Source organism: Myotis lucifugus, unplaced genomic scaffold (genome assembly GCF_000147115.1).
Source record: "Myotis lucifugus unplaced genomic scaffold, Myoluc2.0 scaffold_68, whole genome shotgun sequence".
NCBI classification, from domain to species: domain Eukaryota; kingdom Metazoa; phylum Chordata; class Mammalia; order Chiroptera; family Vespertilionidae; genus Myotis; species Myotis lucifugus.
In genome coordinates, this window is record NW_005871116.1 from 1,978,631 (window position 1) to 1,996,035 (window position 17,405).

General features: G+C 47.1%; 1 protein-coding gene across 1 annotated transcript in view; it reads left to right on the forward strand.

Moving 5' to 3' along the window:
- Positions 1-316: 316 nt before the first annotated feature.
- The window catches only part of SLC1A3 (solute carrier family 1 member 3), a 70,299-nt gene continuing 53,210 nt past the window's right edge, over positions 317-17,405 (forward strand). Inside the window, exons 1-2 of the mRNA XM_014457039.2 lie at positions 317-396; positions 1,970-2,242. Coding sequence (XP_014312525.2) covers positions 2,062-2,242 — 181 coding nt within the window. The 5' untranslated portion in view covers positions 317-396; positions 1,970-2,061. The remainder of the gene's footprint in view (positions 397-1,969; positions 2,243-17,405) is intronic.

Sequence of the window (17,405 nt, forward strand, 5' to 3'; positions counted from 1 at the left end):
GAAGGGCTCCCTGGAAACGCTCGGACCAGACCTCCAGCCCGCGGGGGGCGGGCGGGGTGCCTCCTTCCCGCCCTTCTGCCCCGTTTGGAATTTCCAATGAAAAGGGGACCGACCCGCCCCAAAAAGGGGCCTGGGGAACAAAAAAAAAGCGGCCCCGCCTGCGGCCGGGAGCGCCGTGAGCCATGGATATTCCAGATCCCCGGGCTTCCCGCCCGGGCCGGGTGTCCCCCGCCCCGCCCCGCCCCGCGCAGGCTCCGCCCCTTTCATTAAGTTGCAGGCGCGGCGCTCTGGGTCCCAGAGCACATGCCCGCCGGCTCCCCGCGCGACCCTCCGCTCCGACCTGCGGGGCTCCCGGGGCATCGCCGGGCTCCATCCCACCCCGCACAGTCGGGAAAGGTAAGTCGGGCGCGGGATTCCTCCTGCGGGCGGGGTGCCTCCGTTCCCCGGCGGAGGGGTGGCGAGGGAAACGCTAGCCCTTTGGGTCGATCCAGTCCACGCTGGTCACTGAATGTCACGCGCGCGGGGTGTGTCTCTGTGCCGGGGCTGGCGTGGATTTGGAGTTTAGTCCCTCGCGGGGACGAGGGGCAGGTTGTGGCTGGGGATCTGGGAAAGGATCAGGCTGGGCGGCTCTGCTGAGCAGTGACTGGCTGGTGGAGGCAATCAGATCAGGAGGAAAAAAATCTGGTCTTGGCGTCTCCTCTTCATCACTCCTCCCTACACGGTTCGTCTGCTGGGAGGTGTTTAGACAACGTGTAGGTCTTACTATCGCTGACGCCACCCTGTAATTGTATTTAAAAGTCAACACTGGGAAGCAAGTCTTTTTTTTTTTCCCCCACACTGGGATTTGCCAGAAGCGCCCGAGGGTTTGCCAGCGACCTCCCCCGCGGGCGCACACGCAGGCTGCTGGTGCTGCCAGACACACACGTCCACGGGCACGGTTGGTTGATTGGTTTTTTTGTTTTGTTTTGTTTTTTCTTGGCTTGATCCGTGGTAAAGATTAGGGATTAGAAATCTTGTAAAGCCGCAGGAGGTACCCCTTGATTTTTCAAAAACGATTTCCACCTCTGCAAAGATTTGCTTCGATTTTAATAACCTGGGAACCCTTTAGAGAAACTAGAAACCACACGCTGTAACGTTTGGAATGAAAATTGGATTCATCTCCTCTGTTCTAGAAATCCTAACATTTAAAATACTTAGAAGTTGGGAGAGCTTCCTCAGAAGACCTCGGTGTGTTTGCCACAAAGACAAATGCTGCTTTGCACTCCTCTTTGTAAGAAAAGTGGAAGTTAATTATGACTTCAGGTGGTGTATAGAGGTGCCCGGAGGACTTTTCTTATTTTACAGGGGGAAAAAAATTCAGAAGTTGCCTTGTGAAATAGGCAAACGTAGTTGCCAAGTCCTGTGGCTACTTGTGTTCTTTTCATGGCCATATGTCCTAGTTGATATTCTGATGTTTTTTTTTTTAATGAAGAAAATACTCGCTTCATTGTTTATAAGAGGAAGCTCCAACTGTGAAATATCAATACCTCAGTTCACTTGATTGACCTGGTTATGCCTTCACCACGCTTACAACATAAGCCAGCAAGTAATTATTGAGTGTTTCCTGTGCATTCAATTCAATTGGACATTTATTGAGGGCGGACATTGTGCAAAGCTCTCAGCTAGGTTCTGGGAAATAGGGTGGGGGTAAGAGTGTTCAGTCATCCCAGCTCTGATCAACCCTTTTGTAGCCTCCATGGAGGGGGGAAGACAGATTTCTAAAAGTAGAACACAGGTTCCTGTTCACGTATTCTGAATGTATGCACATTTCCCACCGTGGCCGGGCAGATGTGCCCAATCGAGGCGTTCATTGTACCTCCATGGTGATTCCTACTGAGATCGTGCAGTTGGCCCCCAGTTCCTCCCGGTGTGGAGCTCACTGACTTCTCCCCGCTGGAGATGTAACTCCTGTCTCTTTCTCTCGCTCTAGGTGTGTTCTCAAACACCGAAGGGGCCTGGCTCTCTGGGGGTGATTCCGAGACGTTGAGGGGCCGAGAAGAGACCCTGCTAGAGAAGTAAAGGATGACCAAAAGCAACGGAGAAGAGCCCAGGGCGGGCGGCAGGATGCAGAGGTTCCAGCAAGGCGTCCGGAAGCGCACGCTCTTGGCCAAGAAGAAAGTGCAGAACATCACCAAGGAGGATGTTAAAAATTACCTGTTTCGGAATGCTTTTGTGCTGCTCACCGTCACCGCAGTCATTGTGGGTAAGTCATTTGATAACAACCGAGAAGACTCGCTCTTGTTTCTCAGGGGCCACCCTGGCTGCCTGGGAATATTATCAGATGGTCTGATTGTAGGTATTCAGAATGATCGCCCAGGCTCTCTTCTGGCTTTGAAGGTTTTTTCCCCCCAGTAAATGACAGTCCCTTGGCATGTTTGGAGCAATAAACGCATGGGAATCGAAAGAAGCAGCATTAGGCATTCTGCAAATCAATTGATTGATTGTGTGGAAAGGGAAGTAAATCAAGTGTTTTCCCAACTCATAGAAGGACAAAAGAGTAATCATTTAATCATCAGGCCTGAGCAGCTGATTAACAACAACAACAAAAAAAAGCAAGCATGTTAGCTTTGGCCAAAATGTAATCATTATACAATGTCACTTTCACTTAAAACTAATTTATACAATTAGTACACCCAAAATGAGATACACGTCTCTTAAGAGTAATTATATTCTAACTGGTGCTGATCTGAGTAGCCAACTTTTAGATGTAAAGGCCGAATCTTTAAATGTGTTTGCACTCTCTCATAAAGTGACCAGGAAGGGTAAATGGGGGGAAGTGTTAACACAGATCTCTTTCATTCATTGCCCTGAAGCGTGGGCCACAAATAGCTATACCTTTTTTCTTTTTTTTTAAAAAAATATATTTTATTGATTTTTTACAGAGAGTAAGGGAGAGGGATAGAGAGTCAGAAACATCAATGAGAGAGAAACATCAATCAGCTGCCCCCAGCACACCCCCTACTGGGGATGTGCCCGCAACCAAGGTACATGCCCTTCACTGGAATCGAACCTGGGACCTTTGAGTCTGCAAGCTGACTCTCTATCCACTGAGCCAAACCAGTTAGGGCAGCTATACCTTTTTGAAACATTTCAGCCTCTTACAAATTTAGGATGGTTGATAGCAATCTGTAGTAATAAAACATGATTGTCTTGTTTGATGTATTGGCATCTGAAATAGTAGTTTCTTACTATGGGTAGCATTGATCCTACTTTAAAATATAGCTGAGAAAACTACTTGCCTACTTGGAACTTTTGACTGACCCCAAATGGAAATCCTTTGGCTAATAAACACGTAAGTCAGTGCCATGCTGTAAAAAAAATTTTTTTAATGCTTTAACTTAAATTTCTAATAATGTGTCAACATAAAAAGGGCATTTTTTACAATTTCAATCTCTACCTTGGTGTTTGCCAAGATCTCCCATCAAATATAAAGAGATAATGACAATAGAAACTAAGAAAATTTTGTAGCATGTAAATATAATTATAACTTCCCCCTCCCCTCCCAACATTGGATTCTTAAATTGCAGATAAGTAGGAATACAGCGGAAGAGTAGTTTGTCATAAGACCTTAGACATATTCCATTTCAGCATCTTTGGCTCCTGTGAGTAATAGTTGGTGATTAATGACTTTAGTTCATTGTAGAGATGTTCAAAGACAGTGTCCAGATTGAGGCAGGGAAGTAATGGCTTTCTTTAGTAGGCTCCCAGCTTCGAATGTATTCCTGGAAGAAGTATTCCAGCACTGTGTCACTGCCTTGGAAGTTGATGTAAAATGCTGTATGCTCACCTCGTTTTTTGCTTTGAATTACGGTCGTTGTCAAGACAAGCAATAGCTGCAGACTAATAGTGACCAGCTATATATAGTACCGTTCCACCTACTTTCTAGGCGTTTGTATATATTAGCTTACTTATTCCTTAAACAAGCCTCTGAAGTGAGTGGGTAGGGATGAGGACTGTGATCCTTATTTTATAGATGAGGAGACTGAACAAGGAGACATGAAGTCACTTGACCCAAAACATGCAGCTAGTAAATGCTAGAGCTGGAAGTCAGACTCAGGCTGTCTCCGACCAGAGGCCGTTCTCCTCGCCACTCTGCCAGCCCACCTTTCTCCTCTGCGGACTTTCTGACATCTTGTTAGGGATGCCGGGCGGGGAAATGTTGCTGACCTGGTGGAGGCCAAGCAAGCAGTGCCAATGCGTTCATATAGCACTGTCAGTTAGATTCGGCAGAAAACTTCTAAATCTCCTACAAATCATTAAACCACATCCCTCTCATTCACTTAACAAACACCCATTTATTTTGCAATCCTATACGTATAATAATAGAGCTCAGTGATACGGGATTATATTTGGAAAAGATGCAGAAACGCTTATTCCAAATGGTATGCTAAACACCATAAGAGTTCAGTTTCTAGGACAGAAATGTTTCAGTTAAAGAATAGGGGAACGGAAAGTAATAAAACTTGAGCATAGAAAGCAGACTGATGGAGAAGTAAGTTCACGACTACAAACAAGTAACGTATCTAATAGGAAGAAGATAATGCCAGAATTAGAGAATCCATTTTCTCTGTGAGCCCTGGGATCCTTTCCTAGCCCAAGGAGGACTCTCCTCAGATTGGTGAGAACTGCAGTAAGTTGGCTGAGCCGGCGGAGATAGCTTGGCAGGATGCCCTGGTGGTTGGCTTTTCGAATGGAAACTGAGGAGGTAGACGTAACAAGAAGAAGGCACTAACAAAGAACCACATAAAAAGAGCTCATTGACAGTCAGAGCGACCACTGAGTCGACACCAAAGACTTGGAATCACAAACAGACAACTTGGTAGCAAACAGAGTTAGGACAGAAGGAAGAGCCCTTCCGTTATCTCTGGGTGCATCTCCCGTGGAGGGCCCCGTGCAAACAAAGGCTCCGTTTAGCTTGTCACTGGGCACCACGTCTACATCAGCCCTAAAAGAAATAATAGGGAAAGAACACGTCTAAACATCAACTCTTTTTTTTTTTATATATATATTTTATTGATTTTTTACAGAGAGGAAGGGAGAGAGACAGAGAGCCAGAAACATCGATGAGAGAGAAACATCGATCAGCTGCCTCCTGCACATCTCCCACTGGGGATGTGCCCGCAACCCAGGCACATGCCCCTGACCGGAATCGAACCAGGGACCTTTCAGTCCGCAGGCCGACGCTCTATCCACTGAGCCAAACCGGTTTCGGCTAAACATCAACTCTTAAAGTTATATTGAAACAACAAAAATAAATTTTAAAATAAAAAATGAGTAAACACCAACTCTCTAATTTATTTGCTGTCGTATAGAAACAAACTGGAAAGAGACTAGTGAGGAAGAAGAAAATAGTTGCTTTCCCCAAAGATGAGATGAGAAGAACTATAGCTGTTACTTAGTTTTCAAATTCTTGTGTTTTAATCACTTAAACATAAAAAAGACAAAAAAACCTATATATTGAGGTAATATTTTTTGTTCAGTCTGTTTTGTTTTGTCTTTTAGAAAGAAAATGAATGTACCTTTAGTATGTAGAAATGGAAACTAGGAAATATTATGGAGGAGTAGAGACATGGGGCTTTTTTATTCAGAATAAAGCAGAGAGTTGAAAATATTTCCTACTAGTTCCTCTGCAAGCACAGGCATAGGCCCACTGGTGTGACGTCATTTCTAAGCAATGACATTTCTGACGTCCTTTCTAAGTGATGTCCAAGTCTGAGTGTGCCATGCCATGTGACACAGCCCATGTAATAGGAGCAGGCTAGCAACCCGAGAGAAGGCAGCGCCAAGTGCTAAGTCCCTTTCAGAGTTCATTGCTAAAGTGTTAGATAGGTGCCTTCCAGGGCCATTGCAGACCTCTGTCTGACAAAAACCACGCTGGGAACAGTGGTTTCTGTCTTTCTCCCTCCAGGAAGCACTTTTCTTGCTTCAAATTGTAGTAAGTTAGAGTAACCTCAGACATCTCGCTGAAAGACATGGAAAGTCCTGTGTCGTGTTCATGTCACAGAATGCCTACTCTTTCCACGTCCAGGGAACGAACGGCACAATAAAAATGAAATCTCGGGCCAAAGAAATGGATCATAAGCTCAGCTCGGAGGGGAGGGAATCTGTAAATAGAATTGCATAGAATTGGAGGGTGGTTTTACAACTAGCACCTTCCTTTTGCTCTTGGCGAGCACATGCGTACGCACGCGCATGCATACACACACACACACACACACAGAGTTTGTTTGGGTTGTCCTTTTGTGGGTTTGAGAGAAATTGGTGTCTTTTTAGAAAAGAACATACTGCTTACATGTGCATAAAGCATCTTTGGCAAGAAATTTAAATTGCACTAAAATTCAATGCAATTTCCTAATATCGCTGAAGAATCCTATATAATAAAAGGCTAATGTGCAAATCAACTGAACAGCAGAATGACCGGTCGCTATGACATGCACTGACCACCAGGGGGCAGATGCTCAATGCAGGAGCTGTCCCCTGGTGGTCATTGCACTCCCACAGGGAGAGCACCGCTCAGCCAGAAGCTGGGCTCACGGCTGGCAAGTGCAGCGGCAGTGGTGGGAGCCTCTCCCGCCTCCACAGCAGCACAAGACATCTCTTGGGGGGTGTCTGCCTGCCCGCAGGAAGTGGGCCTAAGCTGGCAGGTGGACATCCCCTGAGGGGTCCTGGACTGCAAGAGGGCACAGGCTGGGCTGAGGGACACCCCCCCCCCCCCCCCCGCCCCCAGTGCACGAATGTCATGCACTGGGCCTCTAGCATATGTATAATAAACTAGTCACCATGGATGCCTCTTGAGATAGAAGCTGGGTGTCTGGGGAATGGGATGGAAGAAATAGTACTTTCCTCTAAATAACTTTTTGAAAGTTTGACTATGTTAACCACATTCATATATTATCTCCTAGTACTATTACCTGCTAAATAAGTAAGTTTCTTTTTTATAAGAAGATTCTATGCTATTCAGCAATTTAACAAATATTAAGTGCCGCATAGCTGGCCCTGTGCTGCTATGCAATGGGGAGTCTGCCCCCAGGTAGTTTAGCAGGAGAGATGGATGAAAATGAGATGACAAAGGAATAGACAAGGTTCCTAGGTAATATTAGGGAAGTTTGTCATTAACTCTAAATGTTTTTAATGAGATCATAGTTTGCATGCCGTTTTACAAATGTCTTTCTGTATCGGCACTTTAGAGGCTCCGCTCTCTTATTAACAACCCAGATGTGCCATGTGGGAGAGAATAAGAATGTTGCTTTCGACCTGGATTCATGGGCCGGCAGTGTTATTTAGTAGCTGTGTGATCCTGAGGGAGGAGTTTTACTGCTCCGACCTTGGTTTCCTCACCTACCATTGCTCGGATAATATGCACTGCACACTTCCACCGTGTGCCAGCCACTGTTGTGAGTGTTGTTAGTATGTTAGCTTTATTTCGTCCTCACAGCATACCAGGGAGGGAGGTATTCGTAATCTCGGTTTACAGATGAGAAAACGGAAGCTCCGATTCTTATCCCACAGTTGAAGCATATTGACTGGGATTCCATTCCACCATTCTGGCTCCACGTTCACACTCAATCACCACGTTCACACTCAATCACCACGGTGTCCTGGGCGCTGGTGGCTGTCCTCAGGGAATGTCCATGATTGTTTTATTGCAGCAATTAGCTAAGGGTGTGCCGTGGAAGTATGAGCAGGAGGGAGGGAGAGGAGAGGACGAATGGATCCCTTTGACGAGGGTCGTCCTGATTGGTTGTCAGGGAGTGTTGACAGGAAAGGTGGACCGTAAGCCGATGGGCCAACTCCTGGCTGGGGTGACTGAGGCGTGCTGGTGCCGTCAGTAGGGGTAGAATAGAGGAAGACACGGGAGGGGGTGATGGTACGATCAGGTAGGGGCGTGTTGAGTTTGAGATGTGGGATGCCACGGCAGTGGAGACACAGTGCAAGAGGCTCCCCATAAGGATTTGGAAGGTATTCTTACCATCTCTATCCAGCCGGAGCGAGGACTGGAGCTGTCTGAATGTTAAATGAATAAGGACCCATGAATCGGGTTCTCGTACTGCAAACACTACTGTAAGTGAGTCTATTCTTAGCACAGTGTGAACTCCATGCCCTTCTTTATGACTAAAAGCAATCATCTCTCCGCAATGCCACTGTGGAATTGTGTCTCTCCGACACATGAACTGTCTAGGGAGGCAGTCAGTTCAGCCACACGGGCCCAGGGATTGGCCAGCCATCAGCGACTGCACCGGAGCGACTGGTGGTGGGACCAACAGGCCAACTCCTGAGTCAGTGGTATGGGCACAGCCTGGTACCCACGCCAACATCCCTCTGCTAACGGAGAAAAGGTGTCACCACACAGTTCGAACAACAGGAATCCAGTGAACCGATTCCGGGTTCGGATTTCTGGTTTCTTCAACACTCCCTGGGAATGGGAAGGGAGAGAGGGAGATTCAGGGCCTGGGAGGGAAGGGTTAGGCCCTCAGAGCCGAGAAGCAAGGATTGCAATGCCCTGCTCTGCAGAAGTGACACAGGAATAGGGTGTAAGGCCTAGAGCCTGATGTTCCTCTGTTGCTGCTTCTGCAGGGGCAGAACCCCGAAAAGCTGTCAGGGGAGCAGTCCCTGCCATGTGCTCATGGCACACGTGGATCCCAGCCTCTCTCCCACCTTCTCATAAAGCATTGGGGTGTGTGTGGTGGGGGGTGGTGCCTCCTGTGGTGGGTGCAGTCTGTGCAGCCTGGCGGAGAGGATCAGAGCTACGGACTCCAGACACTTAGGTTCATGTCCCACTTCTGGAACTGCGCCTGTTGCTTCATGGGAAACAGAGTCATTCTAACACCTCTGCCAAGATGTGTATCTCAGCGCGCCACTTACAGCCACGGAAGCTTACACACTGTCTTCAGCGCCGGGCAGGCAAAATGTCCATAGAAACTGGAGGGCCCTGGTCCTGGGCTTCCGTCTTTGCTCTGGCGTCGAGTGAGAACACTGATTTGATGAGGCTGGTCTGCAGGGAATGGAGACCCAGGGACGGGGTGAACGGGGGGGGGGGGGACGGGGGGGGGGGGGGGGGGGGAGGCGGTGTATTAAAAGGGGGCAGGAAGGGGACAGGGAAGTCCCCTGGGTTAGGGCTAGAAAGGGGTTCTGGTTCTCTGGCGAAAAAAGAAGCCAAGAGAGGTGTAGGAAGAGACTTTATAATTGTAAAGGGGTCTTAAAAGCAAAGAAGAAAGGGTCTTAATAAGCGAAACCGCCCTTTTTCAACCCCCACCTACCCCCCCTCTGAGACAAAGGAGAAAGTGATCACGGCCGCCTTGTATCGCCACTCCGACAGCTCAGGGGAGGGGGCGACAGCTCAGGGGAGCGGGTGCTGGACAGCAGGCGCCTCTCAGGACAACGGGGAGTTGCTGAGAAGATGTTTCCTGCTCCACAGCGCATGTTCTTACCACCTGGGCCAGGGGAGAGTGCACCTCCCTGGCCCTCCTTTCCTCCAGTTTTGGTGTCTCCTGCTCATTCACTGCCCCACCCCCCCTCCCGCCAGGGCGGGAGAAGGGATTCGGGAACTTTAGGAGAAATGTTGCTGGTTTCTAGCACCGTTGGTAAAGGTTATGTTGAAGGCGTGGTGTTCCGAGAGTCCCTCTGGATTTCATGTTGCTCTGTTTTCTTCCTGTTCATACAGATAATAAGCAAACTGAGCAGGCGATTTCAAAAGTGTTTCTCTTTCGAGTAGGTAATCAAATAGGCAGGTGTGTCCAGAGCAACTGCCTGCAGTACTAATACCTCCCCCTGTGGCGGTGTGGCGGCTGGAAAAGCCCTGTGTCCCACCCGCTCACAGCAGCGGGTGTCCAGGGCCAGCCCTCCCCCTGCTGATCGGTACCTGTACCTGCGAGTGTCCGGATGCGGCTGAGAAAGCACTGAGAGCCTTCAGTCCTGGTGACAGACCCGGCTCTGACATCAACTAACTCACCTTACGATTTAAGACAAATCTCTGGGCCTCTTTATCTTTTCAACAGCAAAGTACATTTACACCAACTGCAGAACTCTGTCGTTAAAAGTCCGATTTGCCGTCCTCTTCAGCAGAATGTGTGGGATGGATCGACAAGTGTTTTCTAGTCCAGGACACTGTGCAATTGGAAGGACCTTCTTCCGACACTGACCACCTCCCAATCCGTCCCGTCCAGTCTAACCAGCAGCCTCTTTGTCTGGCCTTGACTTCCGAGGACCTCTGGGTGTGATGCCAAAGCTAGAGGACACAGTGAGGCACACCTCCGCGGGGCCATGGCTGCCTCCCGCCCTCGGCCCGGCCCCCATAAATCAGAGGGAAGCCGTGGGCCTCTGTTTGTGCTCCAGAGTAAACAGCCGGGGAAGAGCCTCGCTGTTTGGAAGCGGCGACTGGAATGTCAGCACCGTCTCCAAACCGTACATTCCAGGTGCCGGGCACTCGGTATTTATGCAACACGGACATGCTGTCATTCATCAAGCATTTGGCCTGGCAGCTCCATGAGCAGTATCATTGCCGTGAGATGAGGAAACACACCAAGATCTTCAGGACACAAAGTTCCTTTATTGCGCTCACCCAGGGAAGAAATGATGAGTTTATGTCAAGTGCTGGTGCTGTCAAAATTGCCCAGAGCTTATTCCCTAGGCCAGTGGTCGGCAAACTCAGTCCACAGAGCCAAATATCAACAGTACAATGATTGAAATTTCTTTTGAGAGCCAAATTTTTTAAACTTAAACTATATAGGTAGGTACATTATTAACTTAATTAGGGTACTCCTAAGCTGGCCTTTGCTAAAAACGTCCTCAATCTGATTGAGGTACATTCGCTGAGGTCGACCCCTTCCAACTCTCCCATCCACACTCGTCTTGTATACTTGTTTCGTCTATCTCCTTTCGCTCATCCTCTCTATATGTCCAAACCATCTCAACATACCTTTCTCAATCCTCGACACTACATCTTCTTTCACTCCACAACGTTCCCTAAAATTAACTTAATAAACTTTACTTAAAGTTTTAAGTCAACTTCGTACGTGCGCGCCTGCACGTGGTATTTTGTGGAAGAGCCACACTCAAGGGGCCAAAGAGCCGCATGTGGCTCGAGAGCCGCGGTTTGCCGACCACGGCCCTAGGGAGACCAAGACTCTTCCCACCACGATGCCCCATCAAGAGGTGCACTCCAGTGGCTTTGAACACAAACGGAGAAGAAGAACAAAGCGCCAGAACTAGATAAAGGAAGGCGCACCCTGGATGGGTTAAGATAAGGTGGGGACGGGCACTCCTTTTTCTCACTGGGCATCATATCAAAGATTCGTAGGTAAATTGAGGAGCCGCGAGCTGAAAGGCACTCTTGAGTTTTGAATTTCAAGGCTGAGTTTCTGTCTCCAGAGAGGGCAACTCCATTCTTCCTGTCCCCGAAGAGACTTCTCCGGTTCTCCAGCGATGATGCCAGGCCGCAGCCTGCTGCCTCCCAGGGGAAGGCAGTGGGCTGTTAGTGAGAGTCTTTGTGTTCGGAATCTTGTAAGATGAAGCTCATTTATCCCTAATGAGAGTAGCGATGGACAGTTGCTGCCCTTCTCACCCCAAAAAGATGGCCCCTGCTTTTAGCATCTCTTGAAATTCCATCTTTAAAGCGAGGAAGGCAAAACCCCAGGGATATATATGCTTGCGGTGTCTTCCGCTTGTCGCCAAGTGTGAAGGTGGAGGCATCAAGAGGAAATGACGAGTCCTTTAAGATTCTGCTTCTGGCCCAAGCTGTCTGTATCGATTTATTTATTTTTGTGCTCTGAGATTTGCTTTTTTAAGGCAAATGAAGTAGTCGTGTAAACAAAGCTGAGAGTCAATAAACTTCCCAGGGCTTTGTAAGTTCTGGCGTTGCGTGTCACCTCTGCCGCGTGGCTTGCCATGTGAGTTTTCGGCCCTGGTACCCTTGCAACTCCAACGGCTAACAGCCCATGAGCCTATCTATAACGATTGAGTTCAAAGTTTTTTTTACAGTCACTTCCTGGTCTCCAGAAAAAGAAGCTGTTTGGTCAGAAAGTGATCCACTCACCACAGATCTGAGCACCCGTGGCTTTCCTCGGCGTGGCCCCAATTAAGTAAACTCCCTGTGGAAGCAAATTCAAGCAGCGTCGAGGAGCAGCCAACCCAGACCCAAAGCGACGCTTTAGGATGATCAAAGCATCTAACAGAGAAGATGTAGGAGACACTTCAGTCAGATTTTTAAAAAAAAATTGTGGGCCATTTCTTTTGTTATATTACCTGTGAAATGCATAAATGTATACTGCCCCAAATCAAAAGGTGCAAAACGGTATAGAATGAAAGAGTGGGAGTATTCCACCACTCATGTCCCCAGGTGTTCAGTGAAGCCTCTTATCAGTTTCTTCTGTGCCTTTAGCGTTCTTTTATGAGCATAAAAATGCACACTTTTTTTTTGCCTTTTGTATACAAACGGTAGCATGGTGTACACAGCCCACTTCACACCTTGCTTTTTTCACTTTGCACTGTTTCTTGGCTCGTATTCCTTGTTAACACAGAAAACGCCTCCTGTTCTGCCCTGGGGCTGCCTTGTAGGGGTGCACCATGTTGTTTAAGCCGTTCCCAGTGGATGGACGCTTAGGTTGGTTCCAGCCTCTAGATACGATCTTTTTAATGGTGTAGTGAACAATTTTGTATCATAGTAATCTCACCCAGGTGACTGTGAGCCACATCCCTAGAAATGAAATTGCTGAGACTTAGGGCATACACATTGGGGGTTTTGATAAATATTGCTGATTTATACCCCATAGTGGTTGCAATTTACTCCCCCAGATGGTGGGATTTAGGAAACAGTTTGGCCCATGGTTGCCGCTGCAGAGGTTCGGATGAGCGTGCTTTGCCATGTGCAGGCTGCCAAGCCCACGGCACACGAGCTGAAGGTACAGGGCAACTTGGAAACCTTACATATCTCCCATTTCCAGTTTCTACTCCTCGGAACGATATTTTTGACCAGAAAGTAAGATAATGGGTTCCAAGGATTTTATTTCTGATGATCATTATTTCTCAAATAGAATATTTAAAAAATATATTTATTTTTATTGATTTCACAGAGGAAGGGAGAGGGAGGGAGAGAGAGAGAGAGAGAGAGAGAGAGAGAGAGAGAGAGAGAATGAGAGAGAATCATTGATTGGCTGTCTCCTGCACGCCCCACAGTGGGGATCGAGCTGCAACCCTGTCATGTGCCCTGACTGGGAATTGAACCATGACCTCCTGGTTCACAGGTTGACGCTCAGTCACTGAGCCACGCTGGCTGGGCTAGAAGATATTTTTAAATGACAATGGCTTGGGCCTTTAAAGACATGTAGGGTTATTAGTAAATTAAATTTCCATTCTGCATAGCCTATGTAGGGCCATGTTAGGAAGACAGTACCAGGCCTTTCCGACTCCAGGAACCCTCGGGTGCACTTGTCTCTCAGGTCGCCCGTGTGGACTTGAGCCTGCACCTGCGCCCCCTTGGCCATCAGTCTCGGGGCTGGTTCCTCAGGGGACGACGGATGGGACAGGCTGTCACAGGTATTTCCCACCACCAGCCACAGGAAACACCAGAGGACAAAAGAACGAGCCACGCCAGGGCCAAATCTCTGAAGGGTGTGGGAACTGCATGCTGGTGGGGGGTTGGTTGAAATGTTACCTCAAACAGTGGCTTCTCAGGAAATGCCTGGAAGTTTGGACTGAAACAGAAGACCAGGGGCCAGTAGACTCCTTTTGCAGGTAAATTCGTTATGATGCCCTTGGCCTCTTTGCGAAAACAATCCAATGGAGCTTCATGTCCACCGGCTTCATTGGGCTGATAGGAGACAGGCTTATGCCGTCTCCAAAGTGGGCTACAATCTAGCAGAGTTCTGAAACAGACACTTTTATTCGATCCCTCAAATAATGATTTATTGCATACCTGTCATAATTACTGTAATGACAAAATTGACATAGCATTTTTTGGACTTACATGTTTCCATATACATTATCCAGGACTGTAGAATTCATTAGAAGAAATAAGATGAACTCATATAATGCAGCTAAGCTTTATAATGCTTTTTTGGTATACATGGTTCTTTGGTTCCTTTAAACTCAGAATATTTAGCTGAGAATATAAATTTCAAGAAGATCTTAGATACTGCCTATTCCTATCGATCCTTCCCATTTTTCAGATAAAAAAAAAAGAGGCTCCAGAAGATTACGTGATTTGAAGATATTGGGCTGTGGAAACAGGCAGATCAAGGTTTGAGCCCTCATTCTGCCAGCATAACTCAGTGGCCACGTAACCTTGGACAAATGGCTTATTCTTCCTAGGCCCCAGTCTCCTCATCTGCAAGATGATGATATTAAATCCTGTAGGTTGGATATGAAGGTTAAATCACTTAAGTAAAGTATTTGCTGGCATAATTTACTGGCAGCATCAGGTCCAGAAACCTCCTCTGTGACTCTCAGTCCATGATCTTTCACACCTGCTGGCCTTCATTTTCAAAAACAAACAAACAAACAAACAAACAAACAAACAAACAAATACTGCCTGTGAGAGATTGAGGGACCAGGATCTATCACTCCTCGTTTGTGAATCTAGAAATAGAAGCATGAGTCGTCATAGTTCAGTCAAGAACCAGTTTCACAGATCATGAGAGAGGGATGACAGTTTGGAAGAGGGTTGCTCCTGCGAGTAGGCTGCTTTGCTCACGGAGGGCAGTGGGGAATAAGCCTTACTGTGTAACACAATGATTCCTCCATCCGGGACACTGTTCAGCACCAGCTGGGGGCCAGGCACTCATGAATACTGGTCATCTGAACAGCAATAGTCATCCTGAGTGTTCATTCATTCAACAAAAAATTGAGCACCTACCGTGCCAGGAACTGTTGTGAGGGCTTAATATACAGTGAACAAAACTGAAAAATAATAAACAAAGAAAATCTCTGTTCTCATGGAGCTTATATTTCAGCAGACAGATAATAATAAACAATAAGCATAATAAATTAGAAAATTATATTGTGTTTTGGAAGGTGATAACGACTGAAAGAAATAAAGGGAGATAAGGGAAAAGACAGTTCAGGGCAGACCTTATGAAGAAAGATGACATTGGAACTAAATCTTAAAGCAAGTAAAGCTTGTGACTATCTGGGAAGAGTTCTAGGCGGAGAGAAGAGCTAGTACAAAGGCCATAAAGTGGGATCGTGTGAACAAGGAGGCAGATGTTGAAACAGAGGTGAAGGGAGAAGGAGATGAGATCGGAGCGTAGTGGGGCTAGGGAGGCAGGCCAGGTACAGACATTGCACGGCCTAGGCTTTCACTCCCAGGGGATGGGGAGCCAGCGGAGGGAGCAGAGAGGAGGTCTTAAAGGGTCCCTCTGGGTGTTATGCTGGGACTAGACTGTGGGGATCCAAAGTGGAAGCAGGAAAACCAGTTAGAAGGTACCACAGTAGTCCAGGCTAAAAAGAGGGTGATGTTTAAACCCTTCTTTGTTTACAAATTGGGGAGGAGTGGATCTGAGGCATACAGAAGATCACATGAGAGGTAAAGGCAGGGCTGGAGCTAAAATCCCAACATCACTCATTCACAAACATCTTGAAAGCATCTTGTCTACGAGTTTGTCTACATCACAGGAGAAGTAGCTTGGTGAATAGGCGTAGAGATTTTGCAGGTTACACAGACCCCTAACCACTCCATGCAGCTCACCTGTCAGAGTAAGTGGGACCTGTGACCTTGCTTCTAACCAAGAGAATATGGCAAAGGTGATGGGTGTCACTCTGGCGATTTTGCTACATCAGACAGCGTGTCTAATACATTGCATTTTATGATAGTTGTAATCTTGAGACAGAGTAGTGCTAGGTTTGTTTTGTTGTTATTACAAAAATGGAAAAAAAAATTCCTACCTGAGAAATAGTAGTATTTTGTCATGTGAAACCAGTGATCCACTATCAACAAAAAAGTTTGATGCTTTTATTTCCTTGAGCTGTCTTGCATACTAGTGGACAGCATGGCCCCTTTCTGGCTAAAGATCGATAGGCCAAGTTTTGCTGAGTCAGAATTTGGATGCCCGTTGACTGGGCAGTGTAAGGCTGGCAGAGCGAGTGAGCCCATCTCAGGGGGGTGTTTGGTGGTTTTCTTATGGCCAGCCTCGGAGCGTGAGGCCTCTCAAGATCAATGCCACGTTACTTTTAGATTCTCTGCTGGCATCTGAGCAGTCTGGGGGCACCCTCTCGTTTTCTGGAGAATTTTGCATTCTGAATAATTACTCTAGAAGGCACTGGTCTGCCATCTGTTCATGACCCAGTTTGGAGATGAGGTAGAAACTTTACTAATATTTCACTATTTCAAACTCCAGCGTTTACCAAAAGATAAATTGGGTGATTTGCTCCAAATTTTACTCCAAACTGTCCTCATTTTTTAACTCTTAAATATTTTCTGGCTTTCTAATATTTTCAGTGTATTTTTTTGTTTGTTTTTGTTTTTCAGATTAAATATGGACCAAATTCTTAAAATAGGTCTTTGGCTTTTAACTTGTGTGTGGCTTTCAGACCCACGATGTCCTCTCTCTGGGGCTCCCGTGTGCACATTGTGTCTTATTTAGAAAGCAGAGTGACATTTAATCTCCCAAAGAAGTGTTTGTTGTGTAGACTCCCCAGGGGAAACAGGAAACCCCTGATGGACTCTCTTCTTGAGCTTTCCACAGTAGGAGAGAGAAAGTACTTAAATAAAAAGGCATCTTTTTTCGTAGCATTCAACCAGCAGAGTTCGTTTTGATCACCTTAAGCGGTCCAGTTATTTCCTAGATTCTAGAAATCTTGTTAAAATGTGAAAACAGGAATGAGAGAAGACTGTTGACTGAGAGTGAGCAGTCTGGACATTGCCTGTGACATCTGTGTATTGCATAATGACACCAAGGTGGAAACTTAGCAGAGTTTGCTTCAGCTCTCACCAATCCTGTTGGGAAGTCGTTCTGATTATTACTGTTATTTCTGCAGAGTAATCAATAATAAGCATCCATTCTTTTGCACTAAAGGTCGGGTGGCCGCAAAGGGCTTTATTGGCTCTGGGAACTTCAATCAATGTGCTGCACCTAAGTGCCCGCTAATGGGGCTCCGCTCTGCAGGGGCCATGAGCTGCTTTCCCCCCGGAAGCAGGCCTCCCGCCCTGCCCCTTGAATTGATATGAAGGTGGAGGGGGGACTCTGAGAAGCCTGAGCATCAGGCTGTGAGAATGTGTTTCAGGGGGAGCTTTTTGTTGCTGGGGTAGAATGTGATCAGAAACCTGAAGTGCTCACCCAAAAAAGCAGATTCGCATTCAGAGCATTTCCTCTTGATTGGATGCTGCTAGCCAGCCAACCTCATCACGTCGACTTCACCCTCATGCTGCAGTGGGA